A 14,282-nucleotide genomic window follows, 5' to 3' on the forward strand; every position below is an offset into this window, starting at 1 on the left:
TAGTAGGTTCCTTGATTACTTCCCTGAATACTTCCATTTAGAATTTGCAATATCACTAGTCTTTAATTAAATTCCACATTTTGAATCAACATCTGGAAATCAAAAATATCCCATTATGAGACATTTTGATTTGCTGGCCCAGTCTGTTTTCCTGTATAGCTGTTTGGTATAATTATCAGAGTCATTAGGACTATACAGTGAAGAATGGAGTCATCATCAGCCATTTTCAATCCACTGCAGGATGAAGGCCTCTCCAGCAACTGCCTTTCCATTTCCTTCTGTTTTGTGCAATGGCCATCCATTTACTACACACAAACTCATGAATTCCATCTGTTCATCTCCATCGTTGTCCTCCAGGTTTTCTTCTAGTTCCTCTTGGGCACCATCCTGTTATTTTCTTATTCCATTTGTCATCATGTCTTCGAGCTAAGTGTCCTGCCCAAGACCATTTTAATTCTTTAGTTTTGATAAGAATTTCCTTTACTTGAGTTTGCTGCCTAATCCATATGTTTCTCTTCTTACCTAACAGATTGATTCCCAATATAATTCGTTCCATTCTTCACTGTATAGTTCTCAGCTTCTCTTCCATTCTTTGCTGTGTAGTTCTCAGCTTCTCTCTCTCTCTCTCTCTCTCTCTTATTCTTTTGGTGAGTGCCCAAGTTTCACTTCCATAAGCCATGGTAGGGAGTATACATTGGTTCATTAATTTACCTTTCAGACAAATTGCGATATTGCTCCACAGTATGTGACTATATTTCCTGAATACTATCCATCCAAAATTTATTCTTCTCTTTACTTTCAGCCATTTATCATTATTACAGCTAATGACTTGTCCCAGATAAGTATATGACTCCACCCCTTTTCAATTACTGCTCCTTCAATCATTATATCCCTTTCTGTGGCATACTAATTAGAAAAATGGGCACTGCAACTTTTAAGATTGACTAAAGGGCACTCATGTGAAGAAAAACTCTGAATTTGGGCTAAAGAACTCAGTAACTAAGTATTAGTTACCAAGCTCTGTAGAGGAAATCTAACTGAGGTTTATAAAGCTCTGAGAGGGTATAATAAAACAAATGAAGGCAATTTTTATGGCATTAGATGATGCATAAATTAGGATAGATAAATTCAATTAAATTTTTTCATAGATGCACAGAAGAATTATAGACTGGATGGTAAGGGAGTTTCCTATAGCCTGAGAGTTGTTAATCATTGGAATAAGTTTCCTCCTTAGGTAGCTGAGGTTGATTGATTGAGGAAATTTAAATTTTGTATTTTTTCTCAAATTTCTAAATCTTATGCAACCAGCAATGGAAATAAATGGATCACCATCATTAATTATATAAAAAAAAGAATGAGATAAGTAATGTATGTTCAATTTAGCATAACGTTGAGAGAATTACAGTTAAACTTCTTTTTATTAACTTATCTCCAAATTCCACAGAGTTTAATGCAGTGCAAAGGAAATTTCAAAAATTAAAATAAATAAATAAAATAAAGACAGATATGCTAAGCCATGCACAACTTACATGGGTCACTGGATAAAAACAAAATTAAAAAAATAATAATAAAATAAAATAAATATAAAATTAAAAAAAATAATCATAATAAAATAAAATAAATATAAAATTAAAAAAAAAAATAATAAAGTAAATATAAAATTTTAAAAAATAATAAAATAAATATAAAATTTAAAAAAAAATTCCCCACATTTTATTTTTTTATCACTAAAAATAAGCTCTGTTAATAAGCATTATAAGTCCTTAAGCATATCAGTATAGTTTAAAGTAGTCCATAATGCATCAATTTTAATATTGTTTCAAAATGATAGCAACAATAATTTCTGAGAATCCATATTTAAACTCATTAAACTGTATTATTAACAGAAACCATGAAAGTGTTTACCGAACATTTTGAGTAGGATTCCAACGCTCACAAGGCATTTCTCCACTCTGAGGGTCTTCAATTGGTGGATGGAGAATTGAAATGCAGAGATCACCATTCTAATAAATATTAAATTAAAGAAAAAAAAAACAAAAAACAAAGATTATTTATAAGTGGTGGATATAGTTTCAATTGTATAAATAATACTTTACCAGATGAATAAGTTATGTAAGGATAATATCATAGGAGTATCAAACTTGAATTGACTGATAAAATACATTTAACATAACTGAACCCAAATACTGACTACTAATAACATTTTGTTTACTTTTGCAAATCTCTCATGCACAGCAAGGAAGAGTAACATAAGTTTCTAAAAATATTTAACACCTGCTATCCCAGTACATGTCACTTCAGTAAAAAGGACTATAAGGGAAGTTATGGAAAAGTTAATTTGCAGACATTTTATTTATTTTTGGCAAATTTATTTAGTACTTATTTAGTAAATAGAATATCCATGGCAAATATGTCACCAAAACAGTTTCTGAGAAGTAAAGGTTAATATCGAAGTAACTTCTCCCTTGGCTCCCTTTGCTGCTAGCTAAGGTGTCAGTGGGACAGACTCAGGAAATAAAATGACTAAAATGCAATTTGATAATTTTTTACATGTATAACTATGCTGTCTAAAAAACTTACAATTATTGCACAAACATTTTATCAGGACATGGAAACTGCTATGTAAAGTTGCCCGTGAGCAAAAAAGGCAACTTCATTGAAAGTCTGCCCCTGAGATTTGTTGAGTGTGATGACAAAAAGATAAGAAATTGTCTTCACTGGGAACTAAATCAACTCTCAGGATAGAAAATCAGTCAGAATATTTTACTGCAATAAAACCTAATTGCAAAAGGAATCAGGTCAAAAGAAAATTAGCCAGAAATTTTTTTTTTTTTTTTTAATTTAAATTTTATTGCTAAATAAAATCTATTGTAAAAGGAATCAGATCAAAAGCATGTTCAGTCTTTGAGTTATTCAAGTTCAAAGAATGTCATGGACAGGTATGTTTGTGTCAGATGGCACCTGGGATTTCTGCCATCTCCGCGTGTGTTTCGCTGTATCGAGGACAGTACACTGTCAAGCCAGAGACTTGAAAGTGTGTGGGCCATGTCTGTGCAGTGTGATATGTTGTGCCCATTGTTTATCCGGCTTATTGGCCGGCAGGCCCCTAGTGGGGCCTGACGTTGCCCATACCCTGCCACGTATAGTAAATAAATTTGATGAATTTGAAGTGTTGGTCAAGACATCAAAGGCAGATATTGTTGGGATATCAGAGACATGGTGTCACACAGATATAAGGAATGCCGAACTGGAATTTGGGGAGTACAATGTGTACAGAAAGGATAGACAGGATAGGAAGGGAGGAGGTGTTATGCTGTTAATAAAAAAAAACATAAAATCAAAAGAAGTGCATCCAGTTGATATAGATGAACAGTGCACTGTTGAGTCAGTTTGGTGTGACATAAGCACTGCGAAAGCAAAAATTAGAGTAGGAGTGCGTTATAGGCCTAATGACTCGAATGAGTACAATGAAAAATTGTACAGAGAAATAGAGTGGGCTAGTAAATCAGAATGTCTTATAATGGGGGATTTTAACTTCCCAGATATTGACTGGAACTTGTGGGTTGGGCACTCACACACTAGTCAGACTTTTGTGGATTTATTGGATGATTGTTTTCTGCAGCAGCATGTTCGAGAGGCAACCAGAGAAAGTAATACTCTTGATCTGGTTATCAGCAGTGATCATTCATGTATTAGGAATTTGCAGATAAAAGAACCACTAGGTGGCAGTGATCACAGTGTACTGACGTGGGATTTACTTAAAGATTTAATTACCATCAGGGGTAAAGGAAAGGGTTTTTGCTTCCGTAAAGGCAAGTACAGTAGTCTCCGACAGTTTTTAAATTCTGTACAGTGGGATCAACTGACGATGTTACCAACAGTAAATTCTAAGTGGGAAGCATTCAAGGAATTAATCGTGGAAGCTACTAAAAGTTTCATACCTATTAAGAAATATTGTTCAAGGTTTAGGCCTAAATGGTTGTCAAATGAACTAATGAGACTCGTAACAGAGAAGACTTGAAGAGCCGACGTCTCGACCTTAACCAGGCCAGGACTGACGCCATGGATCGCAAGGTATGGAAGAACATCACAGAGCAAGTCCGAAACCCTGCGGCACCTACAGCAGTATACTGGTTGCGTGGCCAACTGCCTCCCCCAGCTGCCAGCTAAGGACCAAAGAAGAAGAACAGAGAAAAATAATGCATGGGATGCATATAAATTATCAAGCGACTCAGAAGCCTATGGCAGATATAAGTTAATCTGTAATCAGGTCACAAAGGAGGTTAGGCAGGCGAAGGCAGATTACGAGAAATCCTTGGAAAAAGATGCTAAGAAAAACAGCAAGGATTTCTTTACTTATATAAACTCTAAAAGGAAGGGGATGAATCTGATTGGTCCACTTGACATCGATGGTTCGACTGTTGATGATCCTGCTTAGATAGCAAACAAACTGAATGAGTATTTTGCATCTACATTCACACGTGAGGAATTATTAAGGTTTGAAAATGGCAGAAGGTTATCAAATTGTAGCAGGGTGCTTAATGATCTTGTAATAACTGAGAGCAAAGTGGAAGAGAAATTGTTGAAGTTAAACGTAAGAAAAGCACCTGGGGTGGATGGGATCTATCCCATCCACCCCAGGTGGTTTTCTTACGGATGAGAGCATCCTTGGACTCAGGGGAGGTTTCCACGGACTGGAGATGTGCAAATGTATCCCCAATTCACAAAGGGGGATCGAAGGGTGACATGAGAATTACAGACCAGTTAGTTTAACTTCTGTTCCGGGTAAAATAATGGAGTCGCTGGTTAAAGATGCATTGCAGGATCATCTAGACAAGACTCCAGCAATAATTCAGACAGCATGGGTTTGTTAAGGGAAAGTCTTGTCTGACAAATTTGATAGGATATTATGATGTGGTTACAAAGGAACTGGATGCAAAAAATAATTTTGATATCATATACAGCAGGCCCCCGTTATAACGCGATTCGCTTTACGCTGATTCGCTATAACGCTGTTTTTATATTATAACCCGTATCTGACTATAACGCTGTCACAGATCACTATAACGCTCTTTTACAGATTACATTTTTGACATATTTAACGATATCGTTTCATTTGATGGAGTCGATAGCTTGAAAATGAATAGCAAAACAGCATTAAAACGTTTCCCACGCCGACTTGAGAAATTTTCCCACGCTCACTGAAATTTAATTGCAGGAAGTGACTTGTTACGTAGTTCTGAGATCAACATTTTAAGAAATGATCAAATATATTGCTTGTAATATTTGCGTTATATGCATTTATCCGAAGTCTAGTCATCACTCAGTACAGTATTAGACATCGTGCGTAACGGAAGGTTTACTTGAACATTGTATCATAATTAATTCAACCAACGCAGTTACATTTTCGAAGAGCTAATAATGACCGATAGGAATGAAAAAGCAACAACGTCTGGGCGCAGTAAGAAGACCATAAATGTAAGAAAAAGCCTGAATTTGAAAATTAAATTAGACGTTTTGAAGCGAATCGATTCCGGTCAACGACAAGCGGATGTGTGCCATAATTTAGGACTTGCTACTTTAACTGTAAGAAAAATTATAAAAAAAAATAATAAAGAATTAATTTTAGCAGCGGGAAAGATAGCTGTTCCACTGCAAGCAACTAGGGCTAGGCCGACTATTAGGATTGAAATGGAAAGACTAATTTTATTGAAGATAATATTCCAATGCAGAATTCAGTTAAGTTAAATATTAAAAAAAAAAAAAAAAGAGAGAGAGAGAAAAAGATTAGCCAATATGATGATCTGAAGAAAACTCGCCTAAAAAAAAAAAAAAAAAAAAATGTGGAACCATTTAAAACTGGTAAGGGCTGGTAGAATAGATTTAAAATCCAGGGAGAAACCTAGTGCAGATCAAGGAGCCGAAACTTTCAAAAACGAACTTGTTAAAATTATTGAAGAGGGGTATTATGTGTTATACTTCTCAACAAGCTTTTAACATAGATGAAGCATGACTTTTGTGGAAACGAATGCCTAAAAGAAGTTTCATATTGAAAGAAGAAAAAACATGCCAAGTCTCAAAGCGGCGAAGGATCAGTTGACTTTATTGTTGGGTGGTAATTAAACTGCGGGCCATTTAAAATTAATACCCCTTTTAGTTTATTTGGAAGAGGGCCAAAGTTCAACTCAAAATCCACACATTTTTCATGATTAAATTCATCCATTAAATTAAATCAATTAAATTCATTATTTTACTTCGAATTTTAAGTTTACTTTTGATACGCAAGTAGTTACCACATAATTATACGTATGTAATGCAGAATATTTGAATATTAAATATTTTGACCGACATTTGTGGATCTTTTTATTACTGTTTATTATTGATTAGGAAATACCTATGGCACTGACCCCCAGCTCATAAATACATATGTTACCTTATGGGAAAGCGGCGCTCGCTTAGCGCGGATTCACTTAGCGCTCTGTTTTTCCGGAACGAATGATCAGCGTTAAGCGGGGGTCACCTGTATTTGGATTTCAGGAAAGCTTTTGACACAAATTAAGAAAAGACAGATGTAGAATTGATGTGCAGAAATTTGCCTTTAGCCAGCGGGTGGTTAATTGCTGGAACAAACTTCCATCTGTCGTTGTGGAAGTTGATAGGTTGAATAAATTTAAGGAGGAACTGGACAGGCATTTGGAGGGAATGGTGTGATTTTTTTTTTTTTTTGCCTGATGCTGCATAAGTTCATACATTTGCTTTCTTGAATCACATGCCACTACTACTACTACTACTACTACTACGTGGAGGCTAGCCGGGTGTATCCAGTATCACAACAAATTGCTCTGGCAGGTCCTGCCACCTAGTTTCCTGGGATTTCAGTGGCTAGGACCTATTTAAAAAAAAAAAAAAAAAAAATTGCGTTTGACATTAATGCTTAATGGGATTGCTATTAGGAAATCGCTGGTTGGGGTTCAACGCTAAAGAGATGTGTTAAAGGCCAAATAGATCGGGCAAAATTTTGATGTTATTAAATTTAGACATGTGAGGCTATATGCTAGATAAAAGCTAACAGTGTTATTTGTCTTAGAGATTTACAGGAAACCAGTAGAATTTAGACGTTGATTAGAATTTGGCGGCATTGTTAAGGGTGTACTCAGTCGATTTAGTGAGAGAGGGAGGGAGGGATTGAGGGAGACTGAAGACTGGGGAGAAAACAGAAGAATAGGGACGATAGAGTAGGCATCCCTAAAGAGGTCAGTGGAGACGAACCCCACCAGGTGAAGTATAGGGGGTAGGCAGGGAGGAGAGGAGACAGAGAACCGTCTCCTCTCTCCCCTGCCTGGGGATGGGGTTTTAAAGGGAACCAGATTAGAGTACCCAGTTCATATCGCCAATGGCACATTGGGAGCAAAGCCGCAGAATGTCTTTGTCGGTGTCATGTCCAAGGAGTGTCGAATCCAGTATGAAGGTTAAACTGCCCATCCCGCTCCGGGGTTGGGATATGTTAGCTGGCAGTGGGGAAACTACCAGGCGAGGGGATGGGAGTCACACATTTACTTCATTCATAATCTGCATTCTCACTCTATTTGCATTCTTTTTTTTAATTTTATTTATTTATTTTTTATTTATTATTATTTTTTTATTTTAATTTTTTATTTATTTTTTTTAAGTACTTTTTTCTTATTTTATAATTTTTTTCCAAGTTTTTATATATATATATATATTTTTTTTTTTTTCACTGGACTCATTTATATTTTTCTCACACACCAGGAGGGGATGCAATGATGTGCAGTGTAAATTTAAATACTAATTAAAACTAGGGTTAGTGTGTACTTAACTGTAGCATTTACGGTTTGTGTTCTTTTTCCTCACACGCTTACACTTTTATTCATTCTTCTAGCTCTCATCTCATTTATTCAACTCTTACTTTCTGCACTGCACTCTCCGGGCACCTCAACTTACTTACTGTTATTCTTCAGTTGTGGTGCAGGCCTAGCCGCAAGTTTTTTTTTTTTTTTTTTTTTTTTTGCAGGCCAGGGGAGAATGCAGTGATAGTGTTGTGGTTAGTAAATGTTTGTTGGCACAGTATATATAAAGTAATGAAAGTTATTTTTAACTTTGTATTCTTTCGGCCAATTACATTTGCTCTTCCACTCATTCCCATTCACTCTCTCTTTCCGTCATGATAGGGCTAGGTCACTCTTTCTTTCACCAAAACTGCCATTTATTCCCTTTTACCATAATTCCTAGTTCACTCGATTCCCAGCTTATTCATTGTCTTTCATTCTCATTCATTCATTCTACATTGCATCCCTTTGCTACTAGCCTACTGATGTTTTTCAGCTAATCTGCTCCCCTGGCTGCCTGTACATCTCCCTCCCCTACATGGTTACTTATTTGGCATGGGGCCCCAGGTTCCTACACATGGTAGGGTAGTCCTGGGAAGGTTTGTCATGTCAGGTTTCTGTCAGGGTGCAGAATACTGCTATCCTGACAGTTTTTAAGTAATCGTCTGGGCGTGGTGGGAAACTCGGGCAATTTTACTATTGATTATTGTTTAATTGCTGGGGGGGGGCTGAATTGCCATTCTTTGCATTGCTCTGCGCATTTTGAATACTTTCTGTGTGAAAGATGTAAAAGCTTTATAGTTTTGCTCTTCTATGATGAACAGATGTTCTTCTCCCCTGGGAAGGGGACCAATCTGTGCTATTAGCTCTGTTCTGGGGATGTCATATATTATACATTCATATAGAATGTGTGCCCAGTCTTCACTTTCGCCACAGGTGCAGTTTGGGTCATTGGTCAGGCCTAAGGAGTGTCATGGATAGAGGGATATAAGCATATTGTATACATAACCAGTTTGGTGTTATATACACTCACTAGAAAAAAAAAAAAAAAACAGGATCTTTTTGCAACTGGCCTCAACAGATAATTAAACATACTTCATACAAATGTGAGTGGTTCACTGTAAGGCGCGTGATTTGATGAGTCTTGACTTACACTTTTTTGAAGTAATGGAAGGGTGTCTGATGTGAAGCTATGCACCCAGGGCCATCCTTTTCTCAAATTACAGTCCATACAAGTCGTGGCACGGATTCCACTAGGTGTTTAAGGAAGGGGGGGGGGGGTCCCAAAAGAACAGGGCTCTAGATTTTATCATTCTTCCATAAGGATATTTGTTGGTTGCAGTACTGTGATTACTAGAACTGCAAAGCAGCACTGCCCTTTCCAATATATCCCAAACATTCTCAATTGTATTCACAATGGGAGAATTAGATAGAGAATGTTGGAAATCTTGAGAACGTTCCTTAAACTACTCAGATACAATTCATGCATAGTGGGTAGCTGGTCTTAAAAGAATCCATATTTATATGGATTCTTTTTAGCTAGATTCCATTGCAATCCAGCTAAAAATAAAGCATTGCAAGGTGAAGTTGGTCCAATATGACAGAAAGATATTTGTTGGAGGCAGCATGACCTTCTAACAGTATCAGTGAACACCACCATCATTCCTCACTAAGATAACATACTCCATACCATGATACCCCTTCCAGCTGCTTGAGTGATGGACACTAGACAGTCTAGATGGCTTCACAAAGTGCACAGCAAACTTTTTGTGCAACAAAGTGTAAATCGAGACTCGTCAGACGTGATCTTTTTCAGCTATTCTACAGTCCAGTCTTGGTGTTGGCAGCACCACTCCAGTCAAATATTTTGATTTTATACAGAATCCCTACTACATAATTTTTTCTTTGCCTAAATTAAATCCCCACAACCCTGCACACTTGACCTTCTGATACACAATTTGTATTAAACTCCTGTGGTCTCATTCTTAGGGTATTTATGTTTAGCACTGCATTTCTTTCTTTTAGAGCTGCATTTTCCTTTTATCTTCCACTCATGGTTGTTTTTTACATCCAGTGATTTTCTTTGTTTTCTGAATTGTGGCTCCAACAATAACACCTTTCTGAAAAGCTGAAATATCACCTGTCTTCCCCATGACCATATCAACAAAGAAGTTTGAGATATTTATAAGTGATTATCTGATACAAAAGAACTTGTGATCATACGATGAAAGACATACACTGAATATGTTGTTTAATTAATGGTTCAAATCAACTGCAAAAGGTTTCTAATTTTTTGGCCGATGAGAGTAGTTTTCTCCCACAATCAGCAAATACAACCATTCTATTTATCCATCCAACCATCAGACAGCTTTACGTACAAATGTGAATTCAGGTGTTAGTATATGGTTACTAAAAAAAAAAAAAGTAAAAATACTTTTTGCCCTTTAACATCTATGGCTTAATATTTCACAAGAGGATAGAATATAATGTATTTTACATTCCAACATAAGAATATGAAATAAGAGTATAACAGTACAGGCCATATGATGCAAGCTAGACTTTGCTACACTGGCAAAAAGTGGAAAAAAAAAAAAAAAAAAAAACACCTGTATGACATATCCCTTTTATCACACCATTTTTCATTGACAGAAGGTACTGATCCAGGTGTTCAACCTGAAGTCCAGTCCATTAGTTTTCCTGAATAGTTCATGTCACCTTGTATATGTGTCCCATTTCAATGCAAAAATACCACTGTTATTCAATTTACTTCCACTTTCTATTGACAATGACTTATACAGCTCAATCATATCTATTTTGAGATACCTCTTTCCAAGCTCTGTAACCCACACATCATTGTAATTTTCACTAGACAAGATTTCCATCTTTGAATAATTTTTAGAAGTACAATGTCTTTTCTCAACTGCAGTCACTACTGACTTACATGATAGAATTTTAACCTCCTCCTCCTCCTTCTCCATAGATGCAAAAGTACAGAAAATCAACTGTGCATCTTCCTGGTTACCTATTTACACTACATGCTAACCTTCAATGTCTTACTGTATCAAAACACCAAAGTTCCTTTCCCCATTTATATCTTTCAGGTCTACTCCATCTAGTATATAAGTTATGATCAGATTACTATTTCCCAAATTTAGAACCTTACATTTGGCAGCATTAAAATGTAATTGGTGTTTCTCCAACCATCCACAAAGCCTGTGCAAATCACCTCAGGATGATCAGCCTGATTTGTACTGATAGCCACTCTTCCAATCTTTATACAATGTGCAAATTTTAACATTATGCTCAGCTCTTTATTCCATTGTCCATATTGTTCAAGATCAGAAACAATGATGGAGCTAATACTTAACCATTGAGGACACGGCGCCTCCATCGCCAGGTGGGCAGCAGTGCGTAGCATATGCTTCTTGATTAGACCTGGGTTCGAGCCTGTGCCCACCAAATACGGAGGATGCGGAAAGGTCAGGGAATGACCACCGCATATCCCCGGAGCAATATGGTCTTAGTTGCTAATGCTCCTAAAAAAAAAACCCGAATAATAACCATTAAGGACTCTGCTTGCAAACCTGGTCCACTCTGAAGAATGACTTTTTAAACAACCCTCTCCCTCCTAATCCTCCGGCCATCTCTCAGTCTACCTCAGGATAAGGAGCCATGTCAAATACTTTGTTAAAGTACAAGTATATAATTTCAAAACTGTTTCTTGCAGCCAACTCTCATTTGACCACATAACATCATAACGATTTGTCAGGGTTATCAAACAAAATCTTCCCTGCAAATAAGGGTGATTCGTTTAGGCTATTACACTTTTCAAGATGATCTCAAAGCATCTTTGACCACAGACTCCATGACCTTCTCAGCCACCTAGGCTAAACCAACCAGTCTACAGTTACTCATCTGATCCTTGGTTCTCCATATATGTATCAATGAGATGTTAGCACTTCTCCAATCCAAGGGGATTTTTATCGCTGAATCTTATAAAAATCTCATAATTAATCCTACAGAGTTGCTACATTCCTTTTCTTCTTTCAATATAACATGATAAAGTAATTTTTTTTTTGTTAGATTTTCTTGATTGAATCAATATCTCATATCTTACAGTGCTTTGGTATATTGGCACAATATCAGACACTTTCTAGGGACTTTCTGCTGTGAAAATAGATAAAAAATAACTATTCAACTCAATGGCAACATCAGCTGGATTACCTATCATTCAGATATTTCCACTGAGCAAGAACCCATCTGGTTCATTCTTTTTCTATTTAAGTATGAATAAAACTCCTTTTCACCTTCCTTGGCTCATTCTCTATTAATGCTTTCTAATATTCAAACTTTTCCTGCATAACTGCCACTGTGGTCTTGTTATAAATCAAATTAAAATTATTATAGGAATCTGAGCTACCAATCATTCTGTAACTGTTCCATGCTGCCTTGTTCTTTTCTGCTCTATCAAACATACAAGCAGATTTTTTTTTTTTTTGATCAGAAGCATATAACCCCTGACCTTTCCATTGCTTGCTGTCCTTCATATACACATTGCACTTTCCAAACTGAAACTCTTCATTCCCTACATCAAGGAGACACAGAGTTTCAGTTAATCCTATTATATCAGTACACCTAACTATCAGCTCAAATTCACCATTTTATTGACAGTAAACAGAGGTTTACTGTTGCTAGCCAAAAGTAAATGGAGGTTTATCTTCAGCTAGCAGGCCGTTGATTGTTGGAACAAGCTTCCATCTGTTGTTGCAGAAGTTGGTAGTTTGAATAAATTATTTTATCAGCAGGTGATATGGGAAGGTTTTTTTTTTTTTTGTTGTTGTTGCTGCTACTCTAAGTTTGTTTTCTTGCATCATTTGCCACTTCTAATAGTAATAAGTGATCATTTGAAACATTGTTCATCAGTAAATTCTAGCAGTCTTTCATTTGTAAATTCCAATCTCAAAATAGCATTGCCCTCTGTGAGTGGCTGCTGTGTTTGAATCTTGTACAGAAACCTTTGCAGGTCAGACTTGAGAATATCCTTCAAACTGGGGTGCTTGATGCCCAGTTCTTAAAGTTCTCCTGGTGGATTTTTGAGATCTTCTCTCAAAGGTTTCCCTCACTTTTTGAATATTATTCATGTTATTTTATTTTTTTTTATGAGAACCCCAAACACGAGAGGTATTAGAACCTATAGTACTTGGTACCATGCTTGGTTTGGAGGTTGAGAAGACGAAATAAGATATTTGTTGATATTGGACTTGAACTTCTGTAGATTGTAATTTTCAGGAAATACGTATGAAGGAAGGTTGTTCCAGAAAACGGCAGTTGAATGAATAAATGAGGAAGATGAAAAGTTGGTTCTGTGGGTTTGAAGTTGGACAGTAAATGGATGTTGGCTGGTGGCGGCACGTGTTCGGACTGTTTTGAAAGAGAGAGCGGGAATTATAGAAGCCAATTCAGAAGAACAGTGCCCATGGAAGTATCTGTAGAAGAGGCATGCAGCAGAAACAGTGCATCTATGAGAAAGCGAGTGGAGAGACTCTGTTAGAGATGAAACATTAATTAACCTAACTGCCCTCTTCTGAATGGAATCAAGAAGCCTGAGAGAGGTTTTGGGGGCACCACCCCAGATGTGGGAACAATATTCCATGGCAGGGCGGATTTGCGATTTATACAGAGTGAGCAGCTGTTTGGAAGAAAAGTAACGCTGAGAGCGAAAGAGAAAACCAAGTTTTTTAGATGCAGAGGAAGCAATATTTGTATGTGCTTGTGCCAAGAGAGGTTATAAGTCAGGGTAATCCCCAAAAGAGATATATCATTTTGTCTAGAAATCGGAGTGTCACTAAAGATAAGCATAGGAGCAGAAGAATCCTTTTTGCGAGATATAAGACAAGACTGAGTTTTAGAAGGGTTGAAATCAACTAAGTTGTCTTTGCCCCACTGGAGAATTACCTGAAGATCAGCATTTAAGGAATTAGCAGCAGATTTTCGAGAACTCGAAGCTGATTGAGCTGGACAAGGTTTCTCAAAATGGTAAGTTGAATGCAATGTGCTATCATCGGCAAAACTATGGATAGGATTTCCAGTCAATGGAAGAAGGTCATTGATATTCAAGAGGAAAAGAGTGGGGGAAAGAACTGAACCTTGGGGGACACCGGCATTAGTGGAGAAGTTAGAAGACAGAGAGCCATCTACCATCACCCTCAGTGAGCGATCAGAGAGAAAACTGGATAACCAATTACTAAAAACAGTTGGCAAACCAGACGGAAGCTTGTTTAGAAGACCTTTATGCCAAACACGATCAAAAGCCTTTGGATTGTCAAGAGAAACTACTTGTGTTTCACCGAACCTTTCCATTGAATTAGTCCATAAATGGGTAACATCACCAGTGGATCGACACTGACGGAATCCATACTGGCGATCGTCGATCAG

The 14,282-nt window shown here is 36.9% G+C and overlaps 1 protein-coding gene across 1 annotated transcript in view; it reads right to left on the minus strand.

Annotated features, from left to right (window-relative positions):
* The window catches only part of LOC150089388 (ubiquitin-conjugating enzyme E2 R2-like), a 117,355-nt gene that overhangs the window by 43,624 nt on the left and 59,449 nt on the right, over positions 1-14,282 (minus strand). The window contains exon 3 of the mRNA XM_090389359.1: positions 1,906-2,003. Within this exon, the coding sequence (XP_090245485.1) occupies positions 1,906-2,003 (98 nt within the window). The remainder of the gene's footprint in view (positions 1-1,905; positions 2,004-14,282) is intronic.

This window comes from Mastigoproctus giganteus, chromosome 2 (genome assembly GCF_048544385.1).
Source record: "Mastigoproctus giganteus isolate SK-2022 chromosome 2, ASM4854438v1, whole genome shotgun sequence".
Lineage (NCBI taxonomy): Eukaryota > Metazoa > Arthropoda > Arachnida > Uropygi > Thelyphonidae > Mastigoproctus > Mastigoproctus giganteus.